Consider the following 17,188-nt stretch of genomic DNA (forward strand, 5'->3'; position numbering starts at 1 on the left):
AATTACATTTCATGCTTACAGTCACAAGGTGCTAATAATAACGCTGCAGTTTTTCCTGGTGGCCTTGTTCTGTGTCACTCCTGTTTATTTTTTCATCGGCACTATGTAAATATCATTAGCTGCTGAATGGCCTAGTTTCTGGCGATGACAAGTGGGCCTTGTAGCCATTTAATTGCAAATCCTCGGTCCGTGAGTTTCAGCTAAGAGGACTGTAAAACTGCTCTTGCCAGTCAGGATTTGAAGGGTGGCACCATGTCACACTGCGAGAGTCTGTGCACAGAATTTGAGACTACCTGCACTTGTTTCATTACCTCCAGTGGTCTGAAAATTGAGAAAGTGACTATGAAGATGGTTTTAAAAAAGGGAGAACTGTGCACTGAAACAGCATTTCCACCATGACCGTTATTTTCATTGTAACTGCATCGCTCCACTCCATCGAAATTCAATGAATGCAAGGTGGGAAAAGGCTAGTTACTATAAACAGAGACAAGGGAATGGGAACACCCAGTTTGGACTGATGATCAGTGTTACCGCCTCAACAGACCCTGGGTGGAAACAATGCAGCTTTGCCTACTAAATGAATTCAGAAAATACAGACATTAATGGAGCAAAAACAAACACTTAATTATTCTGTGAACATCTCAAATGAACATGGCACCCAGGAGAAGATGTTTCTGACAGTCTTCCAGGAACCATTGGCTTTTGTGCTCCAGATCACCAAGGCAACCAGATTGTCCAAAGCACACAGAAAGAGCTCCAAAATAAACACATAGCTAAGTAGTAGTGAGGTCAGGTCTGATATACACACCTTACATTCATAAAATTTATTATGTGTCCCCGTTGCTGCGGTTCGTGGGACTCCACCTTTTCTGAAAGGATGCCCACAGGGCATGGGGTAGATGCTCAGTGCACATAATATTTTCTAACGATGCCACATAATCTAATCAATAAAGCACAGATCTAAAGAGCAACGGTGAAAGTTTTGGGGGTTTTTTTTAAATGAAAAATAAGCTGACGCCACATAAGCCACGCTGACATCAATGCCTTGCATCGTCGGCAAATGGCTCATCACTTTGAGCTAATCTCGTTTCCCTAGAAACAACCACAACCGCGCGCTGTCATGACAGCCAGCCTCCGTTTACCTGTAGACCGCGGCGTCTCAGGATATTCGGCTCATCCATCACTGAAGACAACGAAAGCACACGGCGGATCCCCGGTCAGTCAGCCCATTCCTGCGCTCCGTTCTCTCCCCGGGAGCGTTGGATACACTCCTCCTCCCTCCTGCTGTTGCTGCTTCTACTGCACCACCATCAACACCTCCTCCTACTCCTCCCCCTTCTCCTCCCATGCACGACCTACCACAAAAGGTGGCCACCACCAGTCCTCCAGTCAGCTGATCACCTGACCAGGAAGAGATGCAGCGTGTTAACCTTATTAATGAAGAGAGGGGTTGGCGCTTTGACCTTCTTATCGACGTTCTATCATCTAGTTGTCAAAAAGCTGACCGCCTTACTGTCTGTAGCTAAATGGCCTTTTTTTAACCCCTAAGAACCCAAGACCTCCCACCCCCATAAATAAAACAAAACAAAACAAAAAAAACCAATTCATGAATATTCAACACAGGTGTGAAACAGACACCTTTCTTCATTGCCACCAAAATTCCCATGAAACACTCGCACTCCATTCATTTCCGCATGCTGCCATCCACGCAGGATGTTTCTCGTGAGCTTGTGAAAAAAGAAAAAAAAAACCCATCATGCCAAATAACAGCTTGTGCCTGGAGGAATCATGCTTTAACAGTGAGAGGATGCGCAACAACCGAGCTCCCAAGTCAAGCTGAACAGCGGGGACTGATCTGTGCCTGTCACGCAGTGACACTATGATGTTTTTGTTTTGGGGTTTGTTTTTTTTGTTTTTTTCATAAAACAATGGTCGATCTCTTCTCCTGTGATGTAACACGTGAGTTTACATAAGGGGAGGGGATGTGAACCCTTCCTTGTTCTCCCGTGAAATTCACTGTTGATTTGAAACAGCTAAAGTGGAAACTTACTGTGTCAGAATAAAGTTTTGGGTTTTTTCAGCTGAGCGACTGAATACAGTGACTCAGTTTATCACACTACGGTGTGTTGTTTTGTCTTTGTGTGACTGCTTTACGGAGGGAAGGTGTGAAACACTTGACTAAAACATATCCACATTTTTTCATATTTGTTCGAAACAGCTTTTTATGAAAAGTGAAAAGTGTTTCAGACTTTTTGTGGCAGATTTAAAGCATTAGACCTTTGAATTAATTGTTTCCTCATGTTCTCTGTATAGGTCTTTGACTTCAAACCTCTGCGGCCAGTCAGCCATGGTGATCACAGACAAACAGTAATGTGTTTGGGTTTTCTGTTTGCCTTTCTTTAAATCTGTTCTCTTCGGCAAACAAGACTACAGCCCAAGCACACCATAATCCTACAAGGAAGTGATTTCCAACCATGAGACACTGAAGATGGGTGGATTCCCCCTGTGACGCTCGGCCTGCTGTTGTATTCACCTGATTCATTTTTCTTTGAATCTAATTTAACTGGAAACAGACAGAATCCCTCTTGTGCATCGGCCTGTTGTCAAGACTGACCGTGAAAGCGTTTGGAGCTCCGCTGAAGTCATCTTTTTACTACCGCACCAGTCGTCCGTGTCTCTTTTTACTCAGTCTAAGTTTATTTTTGTTCACTGAAAAGGAAAGGTAAAGAGGAAGAGATAAAACTCCCCGTACAATTGTGAAGTTTGGTAGTTACTTCTCAGTTTAGAGATGAAATCACAGACATGTTAGATATAGAAAATATTTCACATCTGGAACAGAAAGCATTTCTGTATTATTGGTCTGTCTCAACCTTGGGTTCAGGTTTATGCTAAAAATTGCGTCCTTCTCCTGACCAAATCCAGCCTCACTTAGCTAATTAAATTCTGTAGTGTAGCTTTACGATCACGAGGGGGCGCCACGGTGCAATAAGTCAATGCGCAAGCTGTCTGAACTTGAAAACGTCACCTCGTTATCTTATGGGAATGGTTTCAGTTACAGATATGATTGTTAGGCAACCGTCGCTCAGGGGGTTGAGGAAGCGTATCTGTAACCGGAAGGTTGCCGGTTCGATCCCTGGGCAAGGTTGCCAGTTCGATCCCTCTCTGTCCTGGTCGTTGTGTCCTTGGGCAAGACACTTTACCCTACTTTACGGCCAAAGGGGCCGATGGCGCGATATCCAGCCTCGCCTCTGTCAGTCTGCCCCAGTGCAGCTGTGGCTACAAGCTGTGGAAGGCAAGCTAAGGTTGTGTGAATGCGAGAGTGAATGAATAGTGGCATTGTAAAGCGCTTTGGGTGCCTTGAAAAGCGCTATATAAATCCAATCCATTATTATTATTAATGTCATAAATCGTGTCAATGAAATATTAACATGATTTATTTATTTTTTAAATTAAAATCTATCTATCTATATGATCCACTGTCACGTTGTTTCTGAAAACTTTTTCAAACAAAAACACGTATGACATGGGTGCAGTTCAATCGAAATGACTGCTGAATTGAACGTTTCTGTGCCTGGAGGGTTTGTAAAACATATAAAAATACATATTATGTATCTATATATATATGTAGCTATATAAAACAGCTGTATATCGTACTGAGAGTGAATTTCATCATATGCACTCACAGCTCGAACCTGATGCCCAGACGTGATGCAACGTGTCATCAGACACATATGTGTGTGTATATATATATATATCACACAGAAGGACACACATACTTTTACATCATTTTAGTCTTGTCTGATGACACTTTGCATCAGGTCTGGGCAGTGTGTGAGATGACATTCACTGTCAGTACTCTGAAACTCCTCAGTCATGCTGACAAAATGAGTCAGAGGGTTTTTTCCTATCTCACTTAACAATAGATGAAGACCGACAGAGAAGACTGTAAACATTTAATGACAGATTAAACCAGGGTGTCAGTTCAGCGTGAGTCACTTTACACCTTTCACTCGCTTTCATCCGGCAAAAACTCACCCGGGAAAGCACATGATTGTTTCATCACCTTGGTGACTCACTGTTTACAGATTCGCACACATCTCTGCAATTATAAGGGTGGGGAGAATGCTTGGCAGTGCACTGACCCTTATTACTGACCAAAGTGAGACTTATACGTGCTGATAAGGTCTTGGCAGAGCTTCATGATGTATTTGTTTACTTCTTTAGTCTGTCCTATCAATCATCAGTGACGGAAACTGCAGCATTTTTGCTCTCTTGTTCAGCACAGGGGACAGAAGAGGCTGAGATCAGATATGCAGATCCATTTCGTGCTAAAATACACATTTAAGCTTAGGTCTATTGTGTGACCACATGATTGCTGTCATGGCAGATTAAGAAAGTTCCCTGTTTTGACATTGATTACCTCTTTGTTCTTTTATCTGTCTTCTATCTAACCTTGAGACATTTACTCTGTAGGGTGCTCAACATTAAGAGCCTTGATATAGACGTAATAAACTGTCTCCCTTTGTTTATTTTTTTTATTATCTTTGCCAGAAAATGGCCAGCCCGCTTACACATGTTAGGTGAATCTCTCATCAGTTGGAACTTGCTTTTGACCTTTGACTGTACTGGGCACAGCTGCATTGGAAACATTTAGACACAGACTGGTGAGGGTCATTAAACTATCACATGCATAACTCTGTTGGACTTCTTCGAAGTGGTCCGTGTGGATCATTTATTTGCGAAAAGTAATGAATAACTGGAAAATCAAATGCTTCATCATGCTGAGGTGGACGTAACCAAATCTTATCCCAAAATCTCTTCATCCCATTTCTGCTGTCGCCTCCTTCTGTGTGTTGATAAAAACAAAAAAACTTGCAAACGATTAAAAATTTTCTTTCTTACATTTCTGATGTTATAGTTGACATCTTGTTGTCACATAACACAAAATGCTACCATATTATGACATATGGCTCTGGATGAGCCCATCACAGGCTCACCTGACCAAACAGGGGTGTGGCAACACAGGAGCACTATAAATGAAGGCATGCCAGGAATTTAGTTCATAGCATAGGCAAACCTTATCCATTGACTGCTGCTGCTCTCACAAATCAGACCTACCCGGCTGGCTCACCATGTGCATCTCCCACACGATTCTCCCACTCGTCACCTGCACGCTGCTGCTCCTCGCCTCCACCTCAGGGGAAGGCCAGCTTCACAAGGCCCACGAAAACACACCTGATATGGAGAGCATGGACAGCCAGGCAGTTCTGCTTCTGGAGGCTGTGAAGACAGGGATCCTCAGCTCTTTGGGTATGGACGTGGAGCCCAGACTGACCCAAAAGGCCTCGAAAAAGGAGCTTAGGGAGATGTATCAGCTCTACAGGAGAAAAATAAGGGAGATAAGAGGAAATTCCAGCCAGCCAATGGGGGAAAACTCGCAATCCACCATGTCCACTGTGCTCTTTCCAGGTACAGATGAGAACTCTGTTAGACGGGGCCGCCCACTTGAGCTGCTGTAATAGTGATGTGAAAAGCCAGGTTAGAAAGTTGGATTACAAGAAGAAGACTGAGGCTTTATTATAGTATAGGTTTAACACTGTGTACTTGCAAAACCTGCTATAGTGATGTGGTTATGAATACTACGAATAATATCTTTCCTAATAGTTCACATTCCTGATAAAGGCTGATGTAGCTTAAAATAGAATCTATAGTCATGAAACTGTGGTGTAAAAAAGCAAACACATTCCTGCAAGCTTTTAGAAATCATGAGCGTGACAGGCACACCTTATACACAATGCTTTACTTTGAGGATACTTTATTAGTGTTATCAATAACAACCAATTACAAGAGTTTCATAAAGAATTTATGCAATACTCTTTTATTTCCCCCTTCCCAATTATTCTATGACACAATGCTAATGATCAAAGGATGTAAACAACTTTGTTTCTAATTTTCTTTGTTGTTTTTTGTGTGTGTTTTTCTTTAGTTTCACCAGTTATAGCGCTTCGGAGGGGTTCACGGTCAGGTCCAAGCATGCGGTGGTACAGAGCTGTTTTCCAAAAGAATACGAATATTCAGAATGACTTGACTGTAGCTCGAGCAGAGCTGAAGATTTCCAGACAGGTTCTGGGTAAACTCACTTCAGTCAGGCCTGAAGCAAGGGAGGAGATTAAAATTAAAGTCAATGGGGGAAAGCCAGCAGTGTGGCCGGCTGCCTGGACTGACTCTGTAGCCCAAACTAATATCTCAAACATTCAAGATGCGTACCTGGACATCATCCCAGAGGTAGAGAAGTGGTTCAAGACTAATGGGAAGCCACTGGTTGTGGATGTAGGGGTGGCTAACAGAGGGGCCCTCAAGCCGATCTTTTCTCTGGAATTAGACCTCACACAAGCCAACCCCGCGCAGAGGACGAGGCAGCGTCGCTCCAACAAGGAAGATGACTGTGCTGAACCAGGATGGTGCTGCCGGAAGTCAGTCACCGTGTCCTTCGAAGACATCGGCTGGACAGACTGGGTTGTAGCCCCAGTCGAATACACCATGCATTTTTGCGACGGCACCTGCCCCCACAACTACAAGCCGGCAAGCATGCACACTCAGGTCAAGTCTCGGCTGCACCAGATCACCAAAGGAGGGACACCTCATCCCTGTTGCGTGCCGGCAGCCTACGAGCCCATGGTCCTCATGCACTACGACAGCAGGGGAAAATTGACACTGACTACTTTCACTGACTTTATTGTCAGTAAATGTTACTGTGCCTGAGGAGAAAATGCAACCAACCACTTCTTCAAAATTTAAAGAAGTGTATTTTCTGGAGTGTGTTGTCTTTTTTTTTTTTAAGCGTTACATACACAAAAACACAAAAAACAAAGGTTTTCAATGAGTATTAACGAAGCAATTACATTTAAAATCAGAGTTATGCATTAGTTTAAAAAGCAAAAATACCTGTGCTTGTAAACATTTTCTATTAGTTATTTATTTAAGTCTATTTATGGTACTGTTTGTGTTGCCTTGTTTTTGATTTGTTACATCATTATTTAGTACTATTTAATATTTAATTGCACTGGATTGTCTGATTCTGTGAGTTTCTTTTTTTTTGTATTTTGGTTGATGTCTTATACATTTCCGTTCATATGGAAATACCAAATGCTGAACTGCTGCACTTAAAGTTGTGATAATAAAATATGTTTTCTTACAATATTTCCTTGTCTACGAGCCTTTAAACACACACTGTAACACCTTGCCTCCACTGTAAAAGAGTGCAGCTACTTAACCAGCCTGTCTGAAGTCCAGATCTCTCTTCTAGCGAAGGCAGTTGGCAAGTTATGAAATGAAAAAAAGAAGAAGGTGAAATCCTAGGAGAAAACACTTGGCATTTGGAAAGTAAGGCAGCTGGGTGTCTCAGTTCCCAGCCACCTGTTTAAAGCAGAACTGATGCAACACGGGGGCAAACATGCCCCTGCTACAAAATGTCAAACTGATAATGTAGTATGCAAGTCGTACAAATAACAAAGTATAATACAAAAAAAAAAATACCAACAAAAGCTTTCTAAATCAGCCTTGGCTCGGATAGCTCACGGGTAAAATTCAAAGGGTTTTGTCAGTGGAGCTAGTCACTAGTAATCCCTCCTTAGGCTCACAAGGTCCAGCCACGATGACGTCACTCTGTTAGCACTGAGCAAGGGCCGCCCTTTGGCACCCGCACCACACAAGTGTGCGGGGGCTGCCTCACTGAAGGCTTTTGTCTAGGCTTGTCTTCACAGCGGTCAGGATGAAAGAAAAGGGAGCAGGGCTTGTCAAAGAGGTGTATTTACATTAGAAAAGATAAAAGATGAAATAGAAAGATAATATTAAAAAAAAGACATCATCTCTTTTCTTTTATAGGCCAAAGGTGTTGACAGTCTCAACATCAAAATATCACAAAAAGCGTTTGAAGTGATTGAATAACCATGCAAGTAATGTAATCACTATTCACTATAAGTGAAAACTATGGAAAACTACCGTTTAGTCATATGTTGTCCATCAACTTAATGATCTGGAGGTCAGTGGATTATGTTTTTTATTTACATTTTAAACTGCAGCCAAACTTCTTCTTCTTTCTTTTTTTTTGGCAGAAGGAGTTGTTACAACACTATCAGGTACTAACCTGAAGAGGCTGATAGTGTCAGGTCAAGGCGTGCCAGAGAAATCAGGCTGTAAAGAAGAGATAGTCTCCTTAATGACCTTGGCGCTGTGTTTAGTATCATCTTGTTAAACAACATAAGGGATATATATATATATATATATATATATATATATATATATATATATATATATATATATATATATATATATATATATATATATATATATATATATATATATATATTATTAGGGGTGCAATGATACACAAACTTCACGGTTCGGTTCGATACTTTGGTGTCACGGTTCGATATTTTTTCCATACAAAAAAAATGTTCATGCCTTTTTAATTTGTCATTTATTAAAATTATAAATATATATTTTAACTCAAAAGTACAGTTTTTAAATTTAACCCTAACCTTTGTGCGTGTTTTTTATTTTGACAGCGAATGCGCACCACTTATGTGCACCCCTGGTTATTTAGCTCATCATATCGCAGCCACAGAAATTCTTTTGTCCATGAAACCATAAAGCTGCACTTTCTTTTTGCCTTATAGTCTGATTTGTCATAACTTTTCCGTTTTGTGGTAAGCTTATCTTTGGCTGTCACTTCTTCACCCTGACCTGTCTTATTTAAAAAAATGATAAATGGCCTGTATTTATATAGCGCTTTACTAGTCCCTAAGGACCCCAAAGCGCTTTACATATCCAGTCATCCACCCATTCACACACTGGTGATGGTAAGCTACATTGTAGCCACAGCTGCCCTGGGGCGCACTGACAGAGGCGAGGCTGCCGAACACTGGCGCCACCAGGCCCTCTGACCACCACCAGTAGGCAACGGGTGAAGTGTCTTGCCCAAGGACACAACGACCGAGACTGTCCCAGCCGGGACTCAAACCGGCAACCTTCCGATTACAAGGCGAACTCCCAACTCTTGAGCCACGATCGCCCGATTTTTTTTGGCTCAGCAGAACTAAAGTATATATCCTGCTGGTTTTACACACGCACTCACATAAGCTCAGCGATTCTCTGCGCGATCAACCTCTCACATGTTTAAGCTGCGGGAGATTTCACTTGTCATGTTTGCATAGTAAGCTAACGATTAATAAGACGATGTCAGAGGAATTGGTGCACAAATTATCATCACTCACCAATCAGTACTGTCGCTCTCTATACACAGTTCGCACGATTGCAAAGTGAAAGCAAAAAAACAAGCGCAAATTCAAACGCGACTTCAATATGTCACATATTGACAGTGGCTCACCGATGCCAATGACATAATTACCCAGCTACATTTCTGAAAGAATGCAAAAGCATTGACATATATTTTTCCTACAATAGCCCGACGGGCAGGGAAGAGATAGATTTTGGTAGCCCGACTGAAAAAATCGCTAGCTCCGGGATGTCGGGCTAGCGATATTGCGAGCCCTGTATCTGATTGAGGAATCACTCATCTTTGGAAAAGAGAGTTTATTACAGAGAAATGGCTCTTTCCAAAATAAAAGCTATACTATCCGCTTCTTCTGGGCTATATTCTCAGCAGCATATTAAACATATCAGGTCCCCATAAGGAGAATCATGTGCTAACGCTGTCTAAATGACTCGGGTAAATTTGTAGCATGCATGCTTGTTGTTTTTGTCTGCTTCCACTTGTCTTTGCACTAGGATGATGTCAGAGTAAATGTGCAGTCATATTCGTTGTGTTCCCACTAGTGCTTTCAGGTTAATCTCGTTGAAATGACCTTAACGCCACAACACGGCAAATCTCCTTAACGAGCTACCCCTGATCGCCCGTGCATGGGGCTGGACAGCCAACACCTTAAGGAGCTAACTGCGCTAACACACTAGTTCCCACCCATGTAATTGAGCATTGCTGGCACATCCAACATACTGTTTTACTTTAGTCCATGACTCGCTTACCTTCAGGGTCATACGCAGTGTTGGGACTAACATGTTATTAAGTAACGCGTTACAGTAACTACGTTATTATTGTGGTAACGAGCACGATAACTAGTTATTATGCCAAAACCGGGAACGTGTTACTCGTTACTGGGATTTAAATAGGGTCGTTATTCGTTACTTCATGTGGTGGCTATCGCGGAGCTTCCACAGATTCAATAACATTAGCAAGTGGTGGAAGCCAGCAGGTGGATGAAGGAAAAGGGAGGCAAGAGGAGAGACCAGAGGCGGAGCCAGACATTTGAAACACCCGGGGCTTAGCCCTAAAGGGTAGTATGCATGTGGGATTTTTTTTTTTTTTTTGGGGGGGGGGGGGGGGGGGGGGGGGGGGGCTTAGAAATGACTGAAAGATTAATTGGCTCTGTTTTGAGTTTTGTTCAAAAAAGAATGACTTCATATAGGGAAAAATATATATCACACATGCAGGACACCTTAAACTAGTTTTTTAATTAAGCAGCGAGGCAGAACGAAGTCGGGGCTGTATCAAGACACGAGGAGTAAACCCCAATTCAACCAGACGCAGAACTGATCCAGAATTAAAACAGGACTGCAACAGTTCAAAATCAGCACTACTTAGGATTTAACCAAGACAGAACCAGAATCAGAACTAGATGATAGTAGCACTAAAAATCATCATAGACCTGCACTACACTTATTTTTTTAAATCTACCAAAGTCCACTATTTAGATTGAGAAAAGTTTATATAATTATTTAGCCTTGTTGTGCAAACAAGCCTGCATAACTTAATAAATATAGAATTTGAAAAATAACAAACCTAAAAAGAAACACTAGGTACGAGATACATGAGGACCTATGATACGGTGATACTTTTGCTAAACAACCATTTGACTAACATGTGTGTCTCACCTGCTCTTGTTCCACCTCTGTTCTGTCCTCATTCTCCATCTCCCTCTCTGTTCCTCTCTCTCTCTCTTTGTGCTGACAATCATCAAATAGACAGTTGAAACCAGATATTTACAAACTCTTCAGATCAAAACACAAACACTTTTTTAATTGTAACATCAAATCAGACTAAATGTTTATTTTTTTTAGATTGATAAATATAAAAAACATATTTGTTAACTTTAAGAGTAAAGAGAGAAACTGTCTGTATTTCTTAATTGCAAATGGCACCAAATTGTATTCAAAACTGAGCCACACTTATGGAGCTCCACAGTTCTTTTCCTGGTGTTTTGGTTGACATCTCTTGATGTTCCCATGTCACAGAAACAGGCTCTGTGTTTTGCCTTATATGCATCCATAGCTGTGCCACCAATTTACTCACATGGACTCTACTAACCTATCAGAAGCTTCTGCAGCTCAGAATGGAATCGTCTGGAGTTTTCTTATTAATCAACAAACTTAGTGTACATGTACTCCTAAATTTGATGAAAGTGATAAAAAATAGACAGCTCTGTCTCTCTTTATTCTGACATTTAACTAATTCAAAATATATTTCAATATTTATCTAAAACAAACAGTTTACTCTAAATTGTTGTTGTACAGTAAAAATGTTTTATGTTTTCTCCCTAAAGTGTAAATATCTGGTTACAAATGTGAATATCCTGCTGTGTACTGAAATCCCTCTTGTTTTGCATAGAAATATACTGAACAACATACAAAGCATAATATATAAAATAACATTTACCTGAGTTTTCTCTTTGAAAGAACACTCTAATGTCCATTGTCAGAGGATTTTTACTTTTACTTTTATATAATAATCAGCTAAGAGTGTTTATATTTCTGTTTGTACTCAACTTGTACTCAACCAGCTGCACTTTTTAATTGCTGGCTCTCTGCTCTACAACGGAAACTGTTTGCCTTCATATTATCTGTCAAGCTACAGGAAATCGCCACCCAAGAAACGACCTTGTATGGGAACACAAAGCAGAGAACTGCTGCAGGGGGTGTGAGTCTCTCTTGAGCTCTCACCCGTGCACGTTAAAACTGCTCTAAGTGTCTGAGTGTCATTTCTTCACCTGAGTGTTTGATAACTGTTTACTTCTGACATCCATTCTTATATTTCAGTACATAACTGAAACCAATTTAGTCGGGGAGGGTAAGAACTGAAAATATGAAATAAACACACGTAAGCTAAGACTCTCTAAAAAAAATAGCATTTGTTCGGCTTTTCATTTCGCCATTTGTTGATTCACTTGAAGAGCAAGTAACGTAATATTGGTCAAGTGATCAGTTTGATATCAATCTTTCGTGATGCACCGTCATATTTACATTATTTGTACGGTACGAATGATTTTCTTTGGTACCTGGTCAAACTTAAGCTCTCCTTAGTATGGCTGGCTCTGTTTCTCCAACAGCGCACTGACAGGTAGCAGCTGCCCCGCCCCCTCGCTCAGTCGCTTAGTGCCTGAGCTCGGATCATACCAATATCAGGGGGGATTCACGCACAGTCGTAAATTCCCACAGTGTGCACTATGTGCTTCGAATATTATGTGTACTTTTTGTTTTATACAGTTGTCAGCCAGGCATCTAACTATGAAAAAATTACACTCCAAAAGACCCCGGGCTTCTGACAAAACAACCCGGGCTTAAGCCCAGTAAGCCACCCCCACGCTGGGAGAGACCCGAAGCGGCCGCTGGTCCGAGAGTGTCAGGTGAACTGAACTTCAGGTAAGAAGTTATAACCTGCAGTCCATCTGGGTCAGATATGAACCAAGTTTAGGTGGAGTTTATTTTCGTTATGTTGACTTTTTCCGTACTGCGTGCTAGCTAGCATGAGTTTCTATACAGCTGGGTGGTGCTATGTTACTGATGTTGAACTTTATTTTGTTCATAAGGTTAATTATTAGAGTTGCCAACCGTCCCGTAAAAACGGAATCGTCTCTATTCAGAAAATATTACGCGTTTCGTATTGAGGTGAAAAGGAACATTTTGTCCCGGACTTCAGCTACAATGAAAAAGACACAAAGCTGGATTTATTCTGTCTTTGCTGCAAAGCTGCCTCTTCTTCTCTCATCCTCTCCCCCTCCCTCTCCTGTTTCTACTTCAATCATGAAATTGATCAATGATCAGCTGATCGGCTTTTCTCTTTTATTTATTTATCGCCCACTTTGCACCAGAAAGAGGAAACCAGCGGATGTCTCGGTAAACAACAGCAGCAGTTTAAGCTTGATCAGCTGTTGTTAGAATTTATTTATTATTAATTTCTAGTATCAGCTGATGTTGGCTGGAGCCACAGCTGTAAACCTGCTGGTCATGATATCAGTTTGGTTATGTGGTGAGAGGGAAACATGAAGATGAAACCAGGAGATGTCCTTACTGAATCATCAGAGCTGTGATGGAGAAACAGGTTTACCTTTTAGTTAACATGAATGAGTTGAAGGGAAGTTATGAAGTAAACTAGTAAGTAAGTAAGTAAACTTTATTTATTAAGCGCTTTTCACATCGCTTAATAAATAAGCGCTGTGAAAAGCGCTTATTTATTAATACTTAATAAATGAACACTTAATAAATGAACTGTTTCTGAGAGACAAATAACACCAGGATCCTTTTCTAAGTACACTGAAAAAAATAATCAGTGGGATAAACATAAAAAAATCATTGTAATCGGTTGCACGAAATTAAGTTATGTTTGGTTAACCTTAGTTTTTTATGTTATACCTGCACACATTTTTCTGGTAACACGAACATGACTTTGTTATGTTGTTGTTATGTTTTTCATTCCGGTCAAATATTTATAGAAACCACTTGTTTATCAGACATGAACTTTTTGTGTTAATTGTATTGGACTACTATGTGTTATATTGACAAGATTATTTTATGGTAAGCTTATTTTATTTTATAACAAATTTCTAATATATAATATATAATCTAATATATAATTGAGTGTTCAATAAATAAAACTAAATTAAGGCTGATCTTACTGTATGTACTCTACACTTTCTCTTCAATCAAAGAAATAAGCAAAACATTTTTGAACAATGACCTGTATTTTTGAAAATACTACACAGTTGTAACAATGGACTTTCAATTCAGGCTTCCAAAATATACATGAGTCATATTTGTACAATGCATCTCTTGAAAAACATTCCACAACATTCCTCAAAGTTATCTGCTGTAACCTGAATTCAACACTGTGGGGCCTTATGACATCGTGCTTATGTAAAAAATAGTTTTTTTAATGTAATTATTAAAATGACACAAAGAAGAGACTTAAAATAACATTATAACCCACAGGCACACAACCAAGAGACCTAAACTGACTAGTATTGGCTTGCTTCTATCACTAAACATCACAATCACTAATACTAGACGATGCAATCTGTTTGTAGTGGTGCACCTTGGGAAAAAAAATTGTAAACTGGTGAAATTGGTGCAAGGCACCATTTCCATTGAGAAAAATGGACATTCAAAGTTTGAATTTTTTTTAAAAGAGCCATGGCTTGAAAAGTGAAAACTGCAGTAATAAAGGCCCCAAGTTGAAAAGTGCCAGAAAAATAAGTTTCACTATGTACTGCAACTTTACCAGTGCTGGCTTAAAGGAAAGGATGGTACATATTCGAAGAGGTAAACATGTTGTTCCCACATCATAACTGGAAAACTGTTCAATCGTACAGTCTGGTCCTGAAAACCTGGGCCTTCTTTGAAAGGCTGTTCCTTTTGAGCTCCATAACCAGTTTCTATAATACCTCGAAGGTATACTTTTCCAGTGGGTAGGTGAGGTTCAAAGTGTACATTAGTCCAAACAGCATTGCAGCTGCTAGGGTATAGTTATCCAAATCCTGCCAGACTCTCTGGCCTTCAAGGACTATCCCGATGTCCTCAAGGCTGCCATTGGCATCTCTTGACTTTATGATGTGAATTCCCATGGTTGTTTCCTTATTAGATCGTTGGATAATGGCTTCATCTGTGGCCTAGAAAATGCAGAATTCCAAAATTTAATTAAACAGAACACTGGTCAAAGAACATTATACCAAATCTTATTTTAATCCGTGTCACTATTCCAAAAAATGTTAACATTAACACATTAGGTGAACAAAAATGGATTCATTACAGCATGTGATTTGAGTCCTCAGAATGCTTAAAAAGGTAATGCATGAAGTGAAATCTCCATGCAAAGAAGCAGAATACTGTCAGAGCATAGAAAGGTGTTCAACTATGAACTCCACACATCGTTCTAATGCAGGTAAAAGAAAAAAAAAAAACGCACCCATGGTAAATTGTGAAAATCCCAGGTGATTTTCAACATACTCCTGGCATAGAGTGACAAGCAGCATTTTGTTAAAATTATTATTTTCCCTAAAGTGTATACACAAATTAATTTTTTTCTTACCTGGGCCGTGGGCTCCAGAATGTTCTGAAGTCTTCTTCCTATTTGGCCTCATCGCCTTTTGAAGACCTTTATTAGTTTGTCAGATAGCACATCTATCTGCGAGAGTAATCTGGACTGCAGTGGCATGGTGGTAATGCGCTTAAACTCTGCATTTATCTAAAAAGAGAAGTGGTCACATAAAAATGCTGTCAAAATCTCAAATCTCACAAGGTTACATCCACACAAAGTTGTTATTTTCTGTCATATTACTATTTATTAGCTATGGGTCCCATGTTGCTGAGCAGTTCCATAGTTGCCCTTACTTCCATACCACCCAAAGCCTGTTTGCAACCACAGCAGTTGCCTCCTTCTGGCCATTTTGCAGTTCTGCCAAATGACCCAGAAACTACATCTATTATTGTCATATACACATCAAGGTCTTTCATTAATACTTAGTTAAATTAGTTAATTTGACCTTTCCAGAAAATTTACCTTACAGAATGTGAGATAACATATGCAAATCTTCACTAGTAAATAAAATAATGTTATTAAAACCTTAACTGTAACACCTCTACGTAACAGCGCTAGAGAATATTTAACTGTTTAACTAAAACATTTTAGGTACAACCAGTTAACTAAATGGACACAAGTTTGTTAGTCTGTATTCACTGAGAAAAAACAAGCGAATGTGACTGGGCACACACTGAAAAAAAGCTAATGCACATAATATTGTCCCGCAGCTTAAGCTAGCATTATCGTTAGTTAACTTAAGGAATGACTTGTTTTTTCCATTATGTTGCTCAACAGCAATTCATGAGAAAAACTTCCCCATATAATGGATGTTCTCTTCGTTTCCTCTCAAACATGTGGTTTTCAGTTTACCTCGACAAAGTAAAGCTCAGCACCAAACGTAAACGAAGCAAAGACAAAAAATGGCGGACCGCCACAGTGAATTTTCCCTCGCAGAACACACCCGGGGGGGTTTCAACAGAAAACATAACTATTTTCTGTTATTTTGATATGACTGGTTTTAAAAGACTGAACATCCTTCTAAAACAAGTGAAAGGCGTGAGACTTAATTATGTTTAGACCAAAAATATAACTGATTCATGTTGGATATATTTACTGTATTTTTACTAATTTAACAACCTCATCATTGCATTAGTCGCTTTATGCTATAGCATTACGCTTACATTAGCTTGAAGCTCAAGGTCGTCATTTTATTTAATTTCTTTTTCTGGGCTTACAAACAGGACACACACCATTTAGATAACCGTTACACTGAATCTTGGGTCTGTGTTGAGTCTTCCAGCTGCTGACTACAGAAGCTAGATTGACCTTTCAGCATGTTTATAGCGGCTGTGGCTATGTGCTGGTAATGTTACCATGTGTGAGCAGTCACATTGGCAGCAGACATGTTTCAACAAACTAGTCATATCCCGGCCCTACATTAGCTTGTTTAATGGTTAAGACACTGCAGGTACCACCACTTACTACAGACACCTCTGTTAATTTAGACTGAAAGAATATACAAACAATATTAACTCACATTATATATGTTAATTACTAATTTGCTTATCGCATAATTTCGGTTACCATTAGCTAACTGGAGCTAGCTAACATTGGCCTTTCATGGTTTTCGATAAACAGCCCACATACCTGTAAAATAACAACACCCCAGTAAAAGTCCACATATATAAACGGTCTACACTCTTTCTCACTGGTGTGTTAGCTTTAAAATCTTATTTACCTTCAAGTGTAAAACTCCAGATGGTAGTAGATTTTCCAAAGCGAGAGACAAAAATGGCGGACAGAGCAGCCGATTTTTCCTTT

The 17,188-nt window shown here is 40.0% G+C and overlaps 2 protein-coding genes and 1 long non-coding RNA gene across 4 annotated transcripts in view; 1 reads left to right on the top strand and 2 right to left on the bottom strand.

Moving 5' to 3' along the window:
* Positions 1-1,493, bottom strand: part of mast3a (microtubule associated serine/threonine kinase 3a) — a 30,494-nt gene extending 29,001 nt beyond the window's left edge. For both annotated transcript variants that reach the window (XM_085438086.1, XM_085438083.1), the window contains exon 1: positions 1,143-1,493. In XM_085438086.1, coding sequence (XP_085294212.1) covers positions 1,143-1,181 — 39 coding nt within the window. In that variant the 5' untranslated portion in view covers positions 1,182-1,493. The remainder of the gene's footprint in view (positions 1-1,142) is intronic.
* A 3,537-nt stretch (positions 1,494-5,030) lies between these two features.
* Positions 5,031-7,200, top strand: gdf15 (Growth differentiation factor-15). Its single transcript, XM_085439835.1, has 2 exons — positions 5,031-5,469; positions 5,987-7,200. The coding sequence occupies exons 1-2, from the start codon at positions 5,133-5,135 to the stop codon at positions 6,760-6,762; spliced, it is 1,113 nt and encodes a 370-aa protein (XP_085295961.1). The 5' UTR covers positions 5,031-5,132; the 3' UTR covers positions 6,763-7,200.
* Positions 7,201-14,232: 7,032 nt separating this feature from the next.
* LOC146687947 (uncharacterized) lies at positions 14,233-17,188 on the bottom strand. Its single transcript, XR_014916372.1, has 3 exons — positions 17,106-17,188; positions 15,377-15,532; positions 14,233-14,957 (listed from the first exon to the last, which is right to left on the bottom strand). It is a non-coding gene; the product is annotated as an uncharacterized LOC146687947 (long non-coding RNA).

The sequence above is a fragment of the Copadichromis virginalis genome, linkage group LG18 (genome assembly GCF_057382275.1).
Source record: "Copadichromis virginalis isolate Kocher_CV1m ecotype Utaka linkage group LG18, C_Virginalis_male_GT1.1, whole genome shotgun sequence".
NCBI lineage: Eukaryota > Metazoa > Chordata > Actinopteri > Cichliformes > Cichlidae > Copadichromis > Copadichromis virginalis.